The 18,788-nt window shown below is 38.4% G+C and overlaps 1 protein-coding gene across 1 annotated transcript in view; it reads left to right on the top strand.

Annotated features, from left to right (window-relative positions):
- Positions 1-16,932, top strand: part of DNAH8 (dynein axonemal heavy chain 8) — a 158,103-nt gene extending 141,171 nt beyond the window's left edge. Inside the window, exons 81-89 of the mRNA XM_060777916.2 lie at positions 160-315; positions 1,312-1,428; positions 3,345-3,446; positions 5,991-6,151; positions 7,999-8,155; positions 11,875-12,027; positions 12,118-12,307; positions 14,746-14,867; positions 16,507-16,932. Of these exons, the coding sequence (XP_060633899.2) occupies positions 160-315; positions 1,312-1,428; positions 3,345-3,446; positions 5,991-6,151; positions 7,999-8,155; positions 11,875-12,027; positions 12,118-12,307; positions 14,746-14,867; positions 16,507-16,794 (1,446 nt within the window). The 3' untranslated portion in view covers positions 16,795-16,932. The remainder of the gene's footprint in view (positions 1-159; positions 316-1,311; positions 1,429-3,344; positions 3,447-5,990; positions 6,152-7,998; positions 8,156-11,874; positions 12,028-12,117; positions 12,308-14,745; positions 14,868-16,506) is intronic.
- The last annotated feature ends 1,856 nt before the right edge of the window (positions 16,933-18,788 follow it).

Here is an 18,788-nt window from a genome sequence, read left to right as displayed (position 1 = left end):
AATAATTTACCTTTTTTTCTTTGTATAATTGTAGATATCACAACATTTTATTTATGTATCTGCATTGAACTGTAACTTTGTACAAATGGCATAATTTTATCAGTGCCTGTTTTAAATTCATATTAAATAAATCTTTTCCCCCCTATTTTTATATATCAGACTTCAATAAAATTCACAAATGAACCACCACAAGGTGTCCGAGCAGGTTTGAAAAGAACGTTTTCTGGCATAAATCAAGACTTACTTGATGTCAGCAATATGCCTATGTGGAAACCTCTTCTTTATACAGTGGCTTTTCTGCATTCAACTGTTCAGGTATTAGAAACAAAGTATTCTTTGAGTTTTATGTCCAATATGAGCTTCAAGCAAGGATGTATGAAAACATGACTCTGGAAAATACTTTTTGAGAAAATAAGCTTTATATTTCTAACTTAAGATAAAAGTCCTCAATTCATTCTGTATCAAACATTCATCCTTCTTTTGTCATGAATAGACGTCAAAATAATAATCTCTTAGTATTATTCCTTCTATGAAGCCCCCACTGGTGCAATGGGTTGTACCGGCAGGACTGCTGACCAACAGGTCAGAGGTTTGAATTTGGGGGGAGAGGGTTGAGCTCCCTCTGTCAGCCCCAGTTCCCCATGCAGGAGCATGAAAGAAGCCTCCCACAGGATGGCAACACATCAAAATCCTGGGCAACGTCCTTGCCAATTCTCTCACAACAGAAGTGACTTGCAGTTTCTCAAAGCGCTCCTGACATGAAAAAAAAATCCTTCTACAATTATAGATAATTTACTTTGTCTTTGTTCCTCCATTTTTCAAGTCACAGTAGAATCATAGCTCAATAATGCTATAATGGGAGAGTCAGGCATATGGCTTCTTTGTGTCTCATTTACAGAGAAATATCAGTTTTTCAGTTGCCTTAAAGCTTTTGAGCTAGTATCTGAATGTGAGTTGCAATTATCACACTATGCAATTTTTCGTTTTCCAAGTAAATAGTACCTTGAGATTCTCACTCCTATTTTCTAATGTATTGGAGCTTTAGGGTGTACTCATATCATCATTCATAATTAAGTTCTTCAAACTGTATCAGTAATCTAGTCCTGCCAACGGATAAATCTACAGAACTGTAATTCAACATTAAAATCTACATTGCAATGTTTAAATTTACATATTTTGATCCGAAAGCAGTATTAACGTGAAATATCAATACTGGAAGTTGTTAAAGGAAATGCAATAATTATCTGGAAAGCAAAATAAATAAAGACATCTGAAGAAATAATCCTGGTTTTTTTTTCTTTCTCAATTAAGGAAAGACGTAAATTTGGTCCATTGGGCTGGAATATTCCTTATGAATTCAACTCGGCGGACTTCACAGCTAGTGTCCAGTTTGTACAGAATCATTTGGATGAATGTGACATCAAGAAAGTGAGCTTGCATTATATTTTCATTGTATTTAAAGATGTTGGTGAAAGTAGGCTAAGGCAGAAGGTGTTTGATGCTTATAAAGCTGGCTTCCAAAAGCTGTCGTGCCACAAATCCATCCCAGGCTTGGATGAAATCCTAGCTGGTTGCCAATTTTTTCCTAACTGTAAACTTATAGTCCCCATTCTTTGAAGTGGAAGGTTTATGGAATCAGGAGGATTCTTATTTTTCAAGAAGAGCTAATGGAGAACAGGTTTCTATGCTTGGGCATCCTTTTAGAAGTTGTCTTCGTGTTATGATATGTAGAGCTACAAGCCAAAAATATACATCTGAGTAGTAGCCTGAAAAGTGGTATTCAGTAAGCTCTTCATTGATTCCTCATGTCTTCATTACATCATGTACACTAATTGCCAGATATAAATAAACAACAACAGTGAGATGAATAATGCCTTTTGTTAGTGCATAAAGAACAATGGGCTATATTATCAGAGTCTCCACTGTATTTGAGTACCACATGGAATTAAGAAATGCATATGAGAAACAGTAAAAATAATTTGGAATAAAAGAAAATTAATTGTCAGTTTCTCCAAGACAACAAATGGGATTGTTTTTATTCATTTTCTAGTCTAGGGCAATTCTCAGTTATCTTTGCAATTTACAATTTTGATATATAAATAAATAAACATAAATGAAATATACTTCATTTATATTCCACTCTATATCCCCAAAAGGACTCAAGAGAGGATTACAGAATACATATAAGGCAAACATTCAATGTCATTATACCATTAATAACAAAGATATATAGTACACAGGCAGTATACACAGACAGAGGTAAAGGCTTCCCCCTTTTTATCTCCGGCATCTGGAGTCTGTGCTCAACTCTGGCCATGGGGATGTGTTCTTGTTGCATTTTTGATGCCGAGGAGCCTGTTGTTTATGGATGCCTTCTGGATCAAATTACTGGCATGTCTGCATGGGCACCTTTTACCTCTCCCTTTACCTCAGATTTTTGTTTTCGAACTGCTAGGTTGGCAGAAGCTAGGGCTAACAGCAGGAGCTCATCCGGACCCACAGCTTTGAACTGCCAACCTTCCGATTGACAAGTTTTTTCTGCAGCTGGTGGTTTAACTTGCTGTACTACTCTGGCCCCATAATATCTATCTATGGCCTCATTACACCAGAGCATGGATCCACTTTCAATCGGATTTCTGCCTCCTGCAGAATTCTCAGGTTTGTAGTTTAGTGAGGCCCAGGACCTGCCTGGCTGAGCAGTTCAAAGGCCCTTCCCTAAACGACAAGCCCCAGAATTCTGCAGGAGACAGAAACTGGATTGAAAGTGGATCCAAGCTCTAGTGTGATGAGGTCTCTTGACAATGATGACAATGGCTATGGTAATGGACTATGGACAAGCTTGATGGAATCTCCAACCACAGAATTGGCTATATAAGGCCACAAAGCTGTTATACTTAAGCATATTTTAAGTGAATTGACTTAATGTTTTAACTGTATGTAATTATTGGTTTTTATTATGTATTTTATTATGTGTACTTGGAGGCATCGAGTCGTTGCCGGCTGGAAGCCGCTCTGAGTCCTCGTCGTGTCCCCCCCCCCGGGGGGGGGGGAGGTTGAGAAGGAAGGGGTACAAATATCTGAAAGAAAGAAAGAAATAAGAATTGTAGAAGTCCACAAATGTCTGCTGAACCTAACAGGCAACTTTCTATGAGAAGATTAATTATGACTAAATACTTGGCCTCTTCCTTCCATTGTTAAGATTTAAATAAGTAAAAATATGTTTATTCAAACAAGCTTTTCAAATGTAATGTGACCCTCAGATCTTAACATTTTAAGTGTGTGGGTATTTTAAGTTTGTGAAGAAAGGATCATTTTAAAAATTTATTTTGTCAAATTTCCTCTAGGGAATATCATGGAGCACCGTTCGATACATGATTGGAGAAGTACAATATGGGGGCAGAGTCACTGATGATTATGATAAGCGCCTTCTTAATTGCTTTGCAAGGGTAAGAAAACATTCTAAACATTCCTTGAGCATTGCAAAGGGGAAGTCCGCCCACACGGAGATGTCCTTGTGATTGCCAGAAAGAGACAGAAGTTATGTGACCGACGAGTTCTTTTGTTGGAAATCCTTTGCTCTTTTCTTTTATTGTTACCATTGTTCTTCCCAGTACAGACACAGAATCACTGATGATTATTATAAGCATATTCTTATAATAAGAATAAGAGAATGTGTCAAAACATAAACAAAACCCTCCTCTGACACCTCCTCTTTCTCCACCTTTACTGCTTCAACCTTTTCTATTGTAGCTGTTGGGTTTTGACAATTTTCCTCTTTATTTTCCCTTTATCTGTAATGAACCTGTGGGGAAAAATGTTGAAAATCCAGTAAAAAAACAGTCAGCTTTAGGAAAATCACCCAGTTGCAGGAAAAAACAACAACCAATATGCCATTTTTAACTATTTGTGAAGACCACAAAGACAAAGTTTTTGCAGTGTAATAAACTTTTTTCATGTTTTTATGATAGAACCAATTAGGAAATGACATTTATAACCCAGGAACAAAAACTGTGTTACATAGCGTAATTCCTTTTTCTTTTTACCCCTCCCCTTGCAATAAATTCAACTGTCAGAGTAATTTTTAAAAATCTCAAATCTGCCATTTAAGTCAGCTCTGATCTTGCCAAAAATAGTACTTGCCTTCTTGTCTCTGAGGAAAATACAGCACATAATCTGATGGCCTCCACTGTGAGTCAGGGAAACCTGTCAGTTCTGCTATCCTGTATCTCTTTCTTTGACCAGCTAGAAATAGGACTTTATGTCAAATGTTTTTCAGGTCTAGTAATGTCAGTAAGAGGACAGAAGAACTATAAAATGCATTAAACATTATTTCTTGCCATGTTCAAAGTAATTTTCATCTATTTTTATTTAATTTACTTTCTGCCAAGATTGATTGGGCAAACTGGGCATTTCAGTCACTTGCCATCCCTCCCCAAGGTATACCAGAGCAGGTTACTGTTTCCATTGTTGTTTTCAGAATTATGCCCCATGAAATCAGAATCTACTGAGATTTAGGTTCTTTAATGCAGCATACAGTTGTGACACCTGAAATTGCTGTACTTTTTTGGCTTATTATTCACATTTCTAAGGTTCTGAATACTGAATAGGCTCATTCTGAATCTGGACATACTAGTCCGAGTACAAGAGCACTTTTTCAAGTAGAGTAAAAATATTTCTATACGTGCCTTTAGGCATTCAAGGTATTCATGATTGTGTTCATCCTGTGTGTGTGATATGAACTGTGCATTCAGGTTCTCCTACAATCTTGATAAAAATACTAATATGCTAACTTCAGTGTCTGTCTATAATTTAATAGCAAGTTGGCATTGTTCCAGCAATGCTTCCAAAACAAAACAAAATAAAAGAAATCCTCCTTTTAGTTAAAACTTAGAATTCTGTTTAAAATGCACTGATGGTGTGGTAGACTATAGAATCACACAATCATAGTTGGAAGAGACCACACTGGCTCTCTAGTCCAATCCCCTGCTGTGCTGGAAAAACACAATCAAAGCACCCCCAACAGATGGCTATCCAGCCTCTGTTTAAAAGCCTCCAAGAAAAGACCACTTCAAGGCAGAGAGTTAAACTGTTGAACAACTCTCATGGTCAGGAAGTTCTTCCTAATGTTCAGGTGGAATCTTCTTTCCTATAATTTGAGCCCATTGCTCTGAGTCCTACCACCTCGTCACACTAACTTTAGGAAGCATTCTAGGACACTTCCAGGATACTTCCTTGCTGGAGCCCAATGAAGCCCTTCACACGACATAAGGCTACTTCTGGCAGGTCTCTGTAAGGAAAGCATGTTAAAATGCTTCCCAGAGAACATGGAAGGCTTCCCGTGTTCTTGCTGAGAAGAACAGGGGGAAGCCGGGTGGCAACACTTTTCCCCGTGTGATGGATGATGTGGGGCATGGGGCAATGGCCCCCACCCCCACACTGCATGGCAATTCCCCCTCTGTCACCCACTTCAGGACCTCAGTGTGATGAGGTCCCTAGTCTCCATAATCAAAGAACCCATTTTTATTCTCTCTGGCAAGCTTAAACTCATTTTGCACTTTAGACTTTTGGACCTTTTTTCCTACATGTGTTAGTTATTGTTTGAATTCCACTTTGGTGATTTCCCCCTTTTTCATTTCTAACTCATGTCCATTTTATCCAAAAGAATAATTATTTCTGTTTAGGAATAATTTCTCCCAAAATATACTAAAGCGTTATTGTCATCTAAATGACCAACCTATCCTTTCCACTAATTAAAAATTGCTTTATAATGAGTAAGATTTGTGCATTTGAATAATAGAATTTGGATAATTGACATACATTGATGGAATATTTTGGCTTTTTTTTCACCATAGAATTGCTGCTTGCTTTCATCTTCATTGGCAATCAATGAACAGTTCTTAATCAAGAGACCACTTAATAAAGTTGTTTGTGAATTTTTAATTTGTGTGATTTCAAACATAGACATGCTTCTTCCATTTTGCTTTGTACAGGTCTGGTTCAGCGAGAAAATGTTTGAGAGCACATTTTGCTTTTACACTGGATATAAAATCCCAGTGTGTAAAACTCTGGAACAGTATCATGATTACATTTCAACTCTCCCTGCTATGGACAGCCCAGAAGTCTTTGGTCTTCATCCTAATGCAGACATCACGTGAGTCTAGCAGACATAAAATTCTTCAGGACTTCAGAAGTTCCCTTTGGGTTTACATATGAATAACTATGTTATATTGAAACAATTAAGTATACCTTAGAAAAATTACTTTTTTATCATCTCTAGACTCTCTCAGAAAGCATGGTTACTCACAAGACTAAAGGATACAAGGAATTGTATTTGCAAGACATAATTTTTTTAAGCTTTGCATTTAAAAAGGTTTTTCTAAACTGTTAAAAGGTTGATGCTGCAATGCTATATAAGCTGATCTGGGTTAGACAAATGCAGTTGAATTGAATGTGTCAAGGCACAGAGAATTGAAGACTTCCACAAGACTCTTAACTTCTAAAGTGTAATTTTCAAAATTTGATTAGGCTATAAACAAAGAAGTGCTTTCCAAAATTCTGGAGGTTAATTTCAGTGGCACTTCTGATCTCATCCTATTATTCTAAGTGCTTTGCCTGACATTTTTTCAAGCTGAACTTTGATTAAACAGATTGCAAACTATGGCTGTTATTTTGTTAATTCTCATGTGGCTCCTGATGGTTTAATGATAGACCTCAGTCTTACCTGATAAATAATTCTGTTTTAAATGCTCTTTGTATTGAATCCTTTTTTACCCATAAACACAGAGCAGGTTGTATGTTATTTCATGCTTCAAGTACTGCATGATCTATTGTAGAATATAATTAACCACCATTATATTTTATTTTATATGAATCATGTTATTTGCAAGATACTCATAATTAGCATTTCCATAATTGTTTAAAATGTATGAGATGTTTCATTTGCATTGTTAATAGGGTTTAAACATTTGATTCTGAAATATGACATTTGCCCACTGTTTTTCAAAGTTTAACATGCATCGATTTTCTCCCACTTTTTATAACATGCAGATAGAGGAATATAATCTAATTTTTAGATTGTGTTTGGAAGACAAAAGTTTTTTCTCAGTGAGGATGTTCATATCAGAAAATATACTCCTGGAGAGATACTTATATTGTAGCTTTGACATTTAGTGTTTTATTACACCACGTATCATCTTTCTGACATTTAATTGTTTTCATGTATATTATGCCTTTCCAAAGTAATGTGAGAAGCAGCCCTAAGGTATAGAAGTCATTGAAAAAGTTTGTAGCCAATTTGCAGTATGCCAGTTACTGTTCTCAAGAATCCTTTAATCTGTCGGGTTTGTGCAGAAACAGTAATATCTTGATTACTAATTCGAAATGTTAGAAAACAATGTAGGTTTCTTCCCTGCTCCCAGCTTTTCTTTTTCTATACTGCTCTATGAATTAGGAGTACTGCATTCCACAATTCCTGGTTTTATGGAAGTTAAAGCAGAACCACAAGCTTACATTTGGAAACAGAGAAAATAATATTTGAACCTTAAGCTTGCCATGGTTTATCCCTGGTTTAGCACAGCTTTGAGCTTCCACACTCCCTTCTTGCCCTTTTTCATACATGCAGGGAAAAGCTTCTCTTGGTGTAGAACCCAAGAGAAAGTGAAGAAAAATAAACTGTTGCCTCTAGAACCCATTGAAAAAATTGAAATACTCTTAAGAAAAGAAAGGAATACAAATGTTTCACCGAATTGACCTATTGAATAAAAATGAAACAAATTTTCTATGGCATCTGTGGGTATTTTCCTCTCTTCTTCTGCAGTGTCAGGTTGGAGGAGCTTTTGGTATACAGAAAATGCTCACATTCTTGTCACTGAGTAATGTAGCCCTTCCTAGTCCCAATATAATATGGTCTGAACTTGACTTTTCAGTGTTTGTGCATTTTATCTGGCAATTTATTGTTCTCATAAATTCTGAGTGAGCATTGTTTTAAATTCCACTTAGGTATCAAAGCAATACAGCTGCAGATGTCTTGAATACAATTACCAATATTCAGCCAAAGGAAAGCGGAGGTGGAGTAGGAGAAACTCGAGAAGCCATTGTATATCGGTTAGCTGAAGATATGCTTGAGAAGTTGCCTCCTGATTATATACCCCATGAAGTGAGTGATTAAAATAGCATATGGGATTTTGACCAAATGATACTGGCATGAAAAGACTAGCTCATTGTGGCAGGCCTCTGGGTCAGTTGAACTCCAGATCAGTCCTGACATGTTTTCGTTCACCATCTCCCAACTAACTGTGGAGATTGGGAGGGCATCCCAACTGGTCAGTGGTGTCAAAACCAGTTTGGCACCACTGGTGAGTCACTCTTACCTTTCCCTGGCTATCTGGCCTGCTACTGCAATCCCCAGCCTCAGTATGGCTGGAGGTCCTCCTTTGGAGACAAGCATGACATCAGCCAAGATGCTGAAGCAACCATCATTTCAGTGCCTCAGCTGATGTCATGTCTGTTGCTGAGGGAGGACCACCAGCAATTTCGATGGCGAGGGTCATAGTAGCAGGATGGATATCTGGGGATGGTAGGTGCCATCCTGTGTATCCAGGCCATTTGAGATCAGGAACATGGGATATCCATGTAAACTATTGCGGTCAATTCCATCTGCTAAACTTGGTATATATTACAGGAGTAGGGTCTTTTGCATTTTCCTTATCAATATGCAGGCCAATTCAAATTAACGTTTTCAGTACATACCTCAAAAGTCCTGGCACTAGATAATGCTTATTCTGCATTACTTTATGGATTGATTGCCATGATAGTTTTTCCTGCCTCAAACAACAACTCGGTCTCAATTTGGTTCTTTAGTGTTTCCATTATAACCTTATTTAAGTTGGGGTTTGTTTGGGGTTTTTTTTTTGTAATGCTTTCAATCAACCTTGTGAAAAGATATTGAATGTAAGTATGTGGGGACTAAACATTCCTGTGCCTCACAATATCTTCAGCAGAACTGGGGGCTACTCCCATAGTTGCCAGGTGTTGTGTGCTAACTCACAAGGATTTTTGTGCTGGGTTTCAGCAATGGCTTTATGCCTTTTAGTGTTTTTTCCTCTTTAAAAAAAGTAGAATATTAGATATGGGACAACATTCTTATGGTTGGCCTGAATCTTCATGCCTGATATGTAAAGTCAAACACATTAAGAGAAGAAATGTTTCATTAAACCACTGTGTTTATTGTTTTTTGGAATTAATGGCTCCTTGTTCATAGATGCTTCTTTTCCCAGTCAGTGGAACTAAGTCCATTTTATTACAAAGAATAGCTGGAATTATTTATCATCTACTTACCTATGTAACTACTGTATGTAACTACATAATGTCTGTTGGCTTGAGTCTGTCAATCCCCACTTATCAGTGAGCAGGCATTGTGATAGATAGAATGCAGCTGAGAAACATTTCTACCACCTCCTGTGAGCAATTTTCTCTGCAATAGTCATAAACAGAATCCCTGTCACAATTCTTCCTTGCACTGTAGATTAATCACATAAGGGGTGGGTGGCTAGGAACATGAACCAGTTGCTTTCTGCTCAAAAGGGGAACAAACCTGTGTCAATCAGAGCAGCCACTGTCCAGTAAGCAAAGGTTGCAGGAGACCTTCATAGTTGCCACATATCCCTTAAGACGGTGAATATGTAGAAATCATGAATATGAACCACTTAGGGATATGCAACTTGACATAATTAAATTTTGGAAAACTTTTTGCACAGATGATCCCAGGGAAGCAGGGATTTCTATAAAGCTGTGTTTCCTTATCCGTTCCATCAGTCACCCAAAACAAGGCAAATGCAACTCTAATTTTGGGGGGCTGAGATTATAGCAGTTAAATTTGTCCTCTGTTTCAGTTTACGGCTAAATATTCTGCTATAGGGAAACTGCAGACCTGCATGAAGGGATAAATAAAGTTTCTTAATGATATTAGAAAAGGAATTTGGTTGGATGTGTATCTAAAGGTCGTACCTTAAGGAAAATTATTACCTAATCTATTACCAAAGAGAATGGCTCCCTTGAATCCATGTATCACATCAAAGGTTATGGAAATCCCAAGATTATAATAACTTTGGACAGCTCTGTGTATTGGTGAATAATTCTCTCTTTTTTATAGTCAAGGTGCTGCAAACATTGATACATCTGTGTTGCTTGCCATGGGCAATGTAAAGCAAGTTGAAAAATTAATCTAGTCTAGAAGTGATATAAAATAATAGTAGTTATTAAAGTTGCAATTCCTCTGTTCTAAAAAAAAATCCATAAAGAATTTATTAAGTGAAGCACATACATTTCTACCCTAGTTCACATAACCTGCAGTATTTATTTCTCAGAATTTAATAGTTACATTTATTGTCCACAAGGAACTTCTTACAGAGCTTAAGTGAATTATAAGAACAGAATAACTGCATTCTCTTCCACTAACTAGATTTGGCCAAATCTCTGGAGCATATGGCGGCATAATGCCAAGAGGACAGCCCAAGGATCAGGAGAGGAGGATCGGGGTAGTTGCCACGTGTCTCATCTTCCTCCCGGCATAAGGATGAGGCAAGCAGCCCTGTCCCTATACTGGGAGGATGGCCTGCCCCCTCCTGGCCCCAACCTCTCCTGGGCCCTACCCCTTGCAAGACTACCCCATTCAGTCTGTGAATGGCCCCACTCCCTCCTAGCCTTCCCTTTTTGGCCAGGCCTGGAATGTAGCACCAAGACAAAAAAGTTTGCTCATGCCTGATCTAGACAGACCATACAATTGTGACCTGCATATGCACCATTGCATTTCTCTGTAGTGATGATTCAATGTGGGGTAGCACTCCATAGTGGGGTACATGTTTTACACGAAGAAGGTGGCAGGGAATAAATATTAGAAGTAAACTGTTTTGCATGGAATGTTGCAGAGTCATTGACAGTCAATTTAAAAATATTCAGCTAGATGGATTGATGATTGTATTCACTAAAAGTCACCTGTGTGTACAAACATTTTCTCAGGGGCATCAATCTTAAACTTATATGCAAGTGACACACACAAACCTGCTTCACATGGGTCATTTTATTTGTTTATTAATTAAAATTTTATCTCACTTTTCCATAAAATATGTGAAAGGTAGAAAGCAATAGTAAAAACTGCAATTACTAAGTAACATGGCAAACAGTATAAAATTGTCTAAAAACGTCTGTAAATGTGGGCATATCAAGCGAGCAGCCAGTGCAAATATCATTTAGAAATAAACACACCTTAAAGCATAGAGCTCCAGAGAAAACAGATGAGCTTTATAGGACAAATACCTGTATGAATAAAATGGGTTTGCCTGCCAGTGGAAGGCAATCATGATTAACAAGCATATTTATGATAAATAAGCCCACTTTGCATATAGCACGTAAGAAAGCAATTTCTGCAGTTCTTACAAAACACCTATGAGATGGAGGATGCAGAGAAGTACTTCTGTAGAAGATTTCAGTGCCCTCCCAGGTTTCTCTGAGCGAAGAACGTTTTTAAGTACTTAGGTTTTCTGCTGTTCAGGGCTTTATACATCAGAACCAGCACTTTATTATTTTTTCCAGGAACAAACCTGAAGTCAGTGTATTTTAATAACTTCCAGCTAGTACACGGGGCTGACCACTTGGATGCTGTTCCCAAACCATAATCAGTGGTAGAGGACTCATCACTGCTGTCAAGCCTATAAAGTACATTGTCTTACTCTTAGCAGGAAGGGAGAGGACTTTGCAAAAAATAAACATCTTGGCACTTCTAAGGCTGAGTACAAAATAGAATTGTTTTGTCCGTGCTATTCTATATGACTTATTGCTTCACTCACTCCCACTGATTCTCTTGCATTTAATTTTCAGGTGAAAGCTCGCTTGATTAAAATGGGGCATCTTAATTCTATGAACATCTTTCTTCGCCAAGAAATTGACCGAATGCAAAGAGTTATTAAAATTGTCCGAACTAGTCTCATTGACCTCAAGCTAGCCATAGACGGAACTATTATTATGAGTGAGGTAACCCAACACATTATTACGTGGAACTATTTATTTTGAAACTAACTTACCCCCAACTCAAGTCCATATTTTGTTTTTTTATTTGTTCAGAATTTAAGAGATGCACTTGATAACATGTATGATGCTCGGATTCCTCAACTTTGGAAACGTGTGTCTTGGGACTCATCCACCCTGGGATTCTGGTTTACTGAACTTCTTGAAAGAAATAATCAGTTTCGCACCTGGATATTTGAAGGCAGGCCAAATGTATTTTGGATGACTGGATTCTTTAATCCTCAGGGTATGTACTAGAAAGGTCAATGTAACTATAAATTGTTTTATAACTACAATCTGAATGATGATATTATAGTTAACCTTTTATAGAGGTTGGCTAAGGTCAAATTGTATGTGCCTTTAAGTCACCTATCAAGTTCGGACAACTCCATGAATTTCATATGGTTTTCTTAGGCAAGCAATGCCCAGACCTGTTTGCCAGTTACTTCCTCTGAAATATAACCTACAGCATCTCATTTGTTAATGGTCTCCCATCTAAGGACTAACCTGGACTGATCCTGCTTAACTTCCAAGATAATTCAAGATCTAGTTGCTTTAAAGTAATGTAGGGCCCATGAATCAAATATACACAGGTGATCTTTTTCAATTCTATAACAAAAATACATATTTATGACACAATGTATGTAAATTATGGTACTCGTTCACCGTTCCTGGGGAAGAAATTGTGTAGACAAATCTTACCTGGCAGTAAAAGTTGTTTGACAATGCATAAACTATCTTAGAATATGCTGGTCTCTCTTTTATCTGAGATTTTTAAACAGAAGTTAGATAACCCCTTTGCGGGATACTTTGCTAGTGGATTCCTATATTAGCTTGGACTAGATGATCTTTGAAGCAATCCCACATGGCTTTAATTAAATTAAAAGGGGTAGTTTATTTTTAATGTCTGTTATCCAGATTAGAGGGCCAGTGTGGTGTGGCAGTTTGAGCACTGGGCTATAGCTCTAGAGATCAGGGTCCAACCACGACTCAGATATGGAAAACCACAGGGTAACCTTAGGCAAATCACACTACTTCAGCCTGAGAAAAAACCTCTCTGAGCAAAACTAGCCAGGAAAACTGAGTGAGGGGCTCACCTGAGGATCACGGGGAAACAGAAATGACTTGAAGGCAATCAACCATTATCCAGATTAGTGTGATGGCCCTTAGGACCTGTCATTCTGTCTGTCAGTCCATCCAAACATTGTATCTGGATATACATGCTGCAAGTCACAGGAACACCTCAGCAAGCAAGAGTCCAAAAGTGACAGGCTAAACCTGGAACCTCAACCCATGGCTGATACCAGATGAGAGACTCCTCGCTGGGCACAGAGAAGACTAGGCGACTTAAGCCAACCTTAAGAAATGGGGCCACAAAGTGGAGTCCACAACATGTGAGTGTGGAGAAGAGGAAACCACAGACTACCTATTACAATGCAGCCTGAGCCCTGTCACATGCACAGTGGAGGACCTTCTCATAGTAACACCAGAGGCACTCCAAGAGGCCAGCTACTGGCCAAAGGACATTTAGTATAATGCCAAGTTTTTAAATTTTGTTTGTGTTTTTAAATACATTAGAACTGTACCCTCAGTTCACTTCTGATACGATAAATAAAATAAACCTAGATATAATTCTCTCTGTATTGCAAATATTTCCATGACACAATTTCCATTGTTTCTTTTTTTAAAAATCAATAGAATATATCGTTCAACCTGGCAAATAATGGGAAGTGGGTTTTTTTTTCCAGATTTGGGTGGGTTCTCCAGATGTTGTTGGCCTGCTGCTCTCAACATTCCTCACTATTGTCTCTGGCTGGTGGGATCTTCAGTCCAACATCTGGAAAGCTGCAATTTGCCCTTCTCCAAAATGGATGGAAATCAGGATGAATGAATTGCCTATTGGCATTTGGTCTACCTTCAGATAACAGTTTAGCTTTTTTACATGAGCATTTGCATGCAACGTTATATTGTTACTAGTAAATGGAAATGTGTGCATTTTATAAAATAATAAAAGCAAATTTTCTTGGAAACTGAATATGAAATCACACATTTTCTATGCCTTCTAGGCAACCTTCCTTCCCCTCCCCAAAAAAGCTTTTATACATATATATTAAGGAGTGCTAAAATGTATGACAGAGTATAGCTCAGGGAAATGCAAGCCAAATGTAACAACTCATCATTTCAGCATTTTAATTCCTGTATAGAGTAGGACTAGATGGACTTTGAGTTGTTTTGCAAGTTTGATTCAATAGAAGTAGCACTTCTGTTTATTATAGTGAATTGATGGATACCATCTTATTCTTAAAGCTTTTTAGTGATGTATACTCCTGTAAAGAAAAGTTTGCCATCTACAAGTTTAGGCTGTTGTTCTCTAAATATCAAAGAAATTCAAAGTATTCATATGATAGTCTAATCAATATATAGTTTCTATGGTACTGTGGCTTTTCATAGATTTAATCTCATTATAATTTCCAATTTTTCCTTAGGTGGTCAATGCTTCTATGATTAAATAATCATTCAACAACCATTGCTGAACTTTATAGTTTTGTGTTACTTTCTTTTTCTCATTTTATCTTAATAATTTTCTGCTGAGAATTTTGACATGCCTTTTATTTCATGGATGCTGTTTGAAGATGGATAATAGGAAAAGTTGTATTAAAATTGCTTTGTTCAATCATTTCACAGGGTTTTTAACTGCTATGAGGCAAGAAGTGACTCGCGCACACAAAGGATGGGCACTGGATACCGTTACTATACATAATGAAATATTGAAACAAGTTAAAGAAGAAATCACAGCTCCTCCCATTGTATGTATAACAAACTCAGATCTTAGAATTAGCTAACTACAAATAACTAGTTATTAAAATTAATTTATTTCAATAGTAAACAGTTCTGGCCCAGCTTACCTGTATGAATGTATTTCCTCTTATGAACCATCTCAGAGGTTAAGATCATCTGGAGAGGCCCTGCTCTCAGTCCCACCACTTTCGCAGGTGCGACTGGTGGGGATGAGAGACAGAGTCTTCTCAGTGGTGACCCCTCGGCTATGGTACTCCCTCCCCAATGAAATCAGGACCTTCAGGAAAAAAACTTAAGATGTGGCTTTGGGACCAAGCTTTTGACAAGTAATTGGAGCAGTGCAATAACTGACCACTAATCAATGTGACTGACAAATGGAATGGCTTTGGATTTTGTTTTGGATGGTGTGATTTTAATTGATGTTTTAATCATTCATGTTTTAAGGGTTTGGTTTTAATTGTAATTGTTTATTTGATACATGCATGGATGGCATCAAATTGCTGCCTGTTGTAAGGCCACCTTGATTCCCTTCTGGGGTGAGAAAGGTGGAATATAAATATAGTAAATAAATAAATAAAATATGATACAGATGTAAATTCCTAAGAGATTATTTCATTCCATTTAAATATATAAAATTCTACAGATTTAGTTACATTTTAGTTACAGGTTGTATGTCCTCACTAAACACTGCCTCATGCCTTCTTATAGTAACACCAGAGGCACTCCTGTTCAGTCTCCTAATCAGTTGGGAGAGTTAGGTTGCTGATGCATATAGTATTCAGAAGTGTATTTTCGAAAGTAACAATTATAATTACATTTGAGAAACAGGAAAAAATTATCAAAGTTGTAACTAAAATAGTAACTACCATCTTCAAGAAGCTTGGAAATATTTTTGTAGCTAATCACATATGGCATTAATGGTAGTGCTACTTAAAGATTTCATTCATTCATTCTGGATACTTTAAAGATGCTAATGCAATGAATAATGAAGAACGGACTAAAACATATAATTTTAATAGTAGAATAAATATCCGAATATCCCCATGTATACACATTCAAAATCCACCCCCATCACCTGCATCAAAGGTAGAGAAGGGATGATAAAGGAGGTTTTATTGCTGCAACGAAGAAGACTCAATGGGGTTCTTCTATTGCACATATAATTCACATTATTCTATGTCCTATAAGATGCTCTTCCAGAGAACAGCATCTTAAAACCACATTAATGTATTTTTCTTGATATATCACTTACTTCTGTAGTTCTCTTAGTTAGGCAATGGTTGGGAACCATGCAAACCTAACTGTGGGCTAAAGAAGGTTTTGGGTTGACCCATTATTCAGCTACTATGTACTTATTCTATCATCTCTAGATCTCTCTCTCTTTCTCTTTTTCTGTCTCATTCTGTTTCTCAAGGTAGAGGTCTCTTGAAAATTAATTATTGTACTTTTTGATGAATTCAATATATGAATATTTTTCATTACAACTTATGCTGTTTCAGAAATTTTATAGACAAAATTTCTTTATTGTTTCAAGCTTTGCTGATTATACTCTAACTTATATTGACTTGTCTAAGTCAAACAAGCCATGTTGTAATTTCAAAGTAGACATTTTTCTATGCATAATAAACATCCATTCTTTCCACACAGGAAGGGGTATATATTTATGGATTATACTTGGATGGAGCTGGATGGGATAGACGTAATAATAAGCTCACCGAGTCGACAGCGAAGATTCTTTTCACATTGCTCCCTGTTGTGCATATATTTGCAATTAATACAACCAGTCCCAGAGACCCTAAACTCTATGTTTGTCCTATTTACAAGAAGCCAAGGAGAACAGATTTGACCTACATTACAGCAATCTACCTGAGGACAACTGTATCACCAGATCACTGGATCTTGAGAGGTGTGGCCCTCCTATGTGATGTCAAGTAAATTGTGGTCCTTGGAATATGACCAAAAAGCCTCACTAAAATATGAGATATGTGTTTTGAAATGATAATAAATTGATTTTTCCTCATTACAATTAACTGTTCTCTTCCCACTTACCCACTTTTTTGTATTGACTTTATAATTTATAGCAGTTCTGCTTTGGTTATGTCTCTATTGTAAGGTGCATTACATCTTCTGTGCCAAAATACAAAAATTATATTTTGAATGTTGGTCTTTTTTCTTTCTTTCCAGTTTTTTAAACAGAGGCTATTAATCACTTAACTTAGGCAACCTCTCATTGTCCGAATATGATGACCTTACAAGTGCAGTGTCTTGGCAGTGGGTACATAGGTGACTATGGAGCCCTGTTCTTCACCCGCATGTTCTTCTACATTGAGGGCATCAGTTTCCAGGTGGAAGGCAGTCCTAGTCAGGTTTGGCTTGACCCAGCTTCCTCTTGGCACGTTTCTCCCTTTTGGCCTCCATTCATGCCTCTTCAAATTCTGCAGCACTGTGTCACAGCTGACTTCCAGCTAGAGTGCTCAAGGGCCAGAGCTTCCCAGTTCTCAGTGTCTATCTCACAGTTTTTAAGGTTAGCTTTAAGCCCATCTTTAAATCTCTTTTCCTGTCCCCCAACATTCCATTTTCTGTTATTGAGTTGGGAGTATAGTAACTGCTTTGGGAGATGGTGATCGAGCATTTGAATAACGTGGCCGGTCCAGTGGAGTTGATGGTGTAGGAGCATTGCAACAGTGCTGGTGGTCTTTGCTTCTTCCAGCATGCTGACATTTTTCCACCTGTTTTCCCAAGAGATTTATTTATTTATTTATTTATTTATTTATTTATTTACTGCGCTTGTAGACCGTCGTTCTCAGCCCTAGGGCGACTCACGGCGGTGTACAACATATAAAAACAATTTACAATAAAGGCAATATCACAAACAACAATAACAACATCACTATCAATAATACAATTACACTAAATCATTCGCGACGTCTCATCATAGAATCACAATCCAATCTCGTTATCCATATTCCGTTCCAATCATCATTGCCAATTGTTGTAGCACTTAGTCAAACGCCTTCTCAAACAACCACGTCTTTAGTCTCTTGCGGAATGTCATAAGGGAGGGCGCCTGTCTGATGTCTACAGGGAGGGTGTTCCACAGCCGGGGGGGCACCACCGAGAAGGCCCTATCCCTCGTCCCCGCCAGGCGTGCCTGTGAGGCAGGCGGGATCGAGAGAAGGGCCTCCCCAGACGATCTCAAAGTCCTCGTGGGCTTGTAGGCCGAGATGCGGTCAGACAGGTATTTTGGGCCGGAACCGTTTAGGGCTTTGTAGGCCAACACCAGCACCTTGAATTGGGCCCGGTAGCAGATCGGCAGCCAGTGGAGCTGGGACAACAAGGGCGTTGTGTGCTCCCTGTGTCCCGCTCCTGTTAGTAACATGGCTGCCGCGTGCTGGACTAGGTGAAGCTTCCGGGCCATCTTCAAGGGCAGCCCCACGTAGAGAGCGTTGCAGTAGTCGAGGCGGGATGTGACCAGAGCGTGTACTACCGTGGCCAAGTCAGACTTCCCGAGGTACGGGCACAGCTGGCTCACGAGCCTGAGCTGTGCAAATGCTCCCCTGGTCACCGCTGAAACCTGGGGATCCAGGCTCAACGATGAATCCAGGATCACACCCAAGCTGCGAACCTGCGCCTTCAAGGGGAGTGCGACCCCATCCAGCACAGGCTGTAACCCTATACCCTGTTCGGCCTTGCGACTGACCAGGAGTACCTCTGTCTTGTCTGGATTTAATTTCAATTTGTTTGCCCTCATCCAGACCATTACAGCGGCCAGGCACTGGTTCAGGACCTCGACAGCCTCCTTAGTAGCAGGTGGGAAGGAGTGACAGAGTTGGACATCATCTGCGTACAGATGACACCGCACCCCGAAACTCCGGATGATCTCACCCAGCGGCTTCATGTAGATATTAAACAGCACGGGGGACAGTATA

Source organism: Anolis sagrei, chromosome 1, assembly GCF_037176765.1.
Source record: "Anolis sagrei isolate rAnoSag1 chromosome 1, rAnoSag1.mat, whole genome shotgun sequence".
Taxonomy (NCBI): Eukaryota; Metazoa; Chordata; class Lepidosauria; order Squamata; family Dactyloidae; genus Anolis; species Anolis sagrei.
The sequence above is the reverse complement of the archived record's forward strand: the minus strand, read 5'-3'. Positions and strand labels throughout refer to the sequence as shown.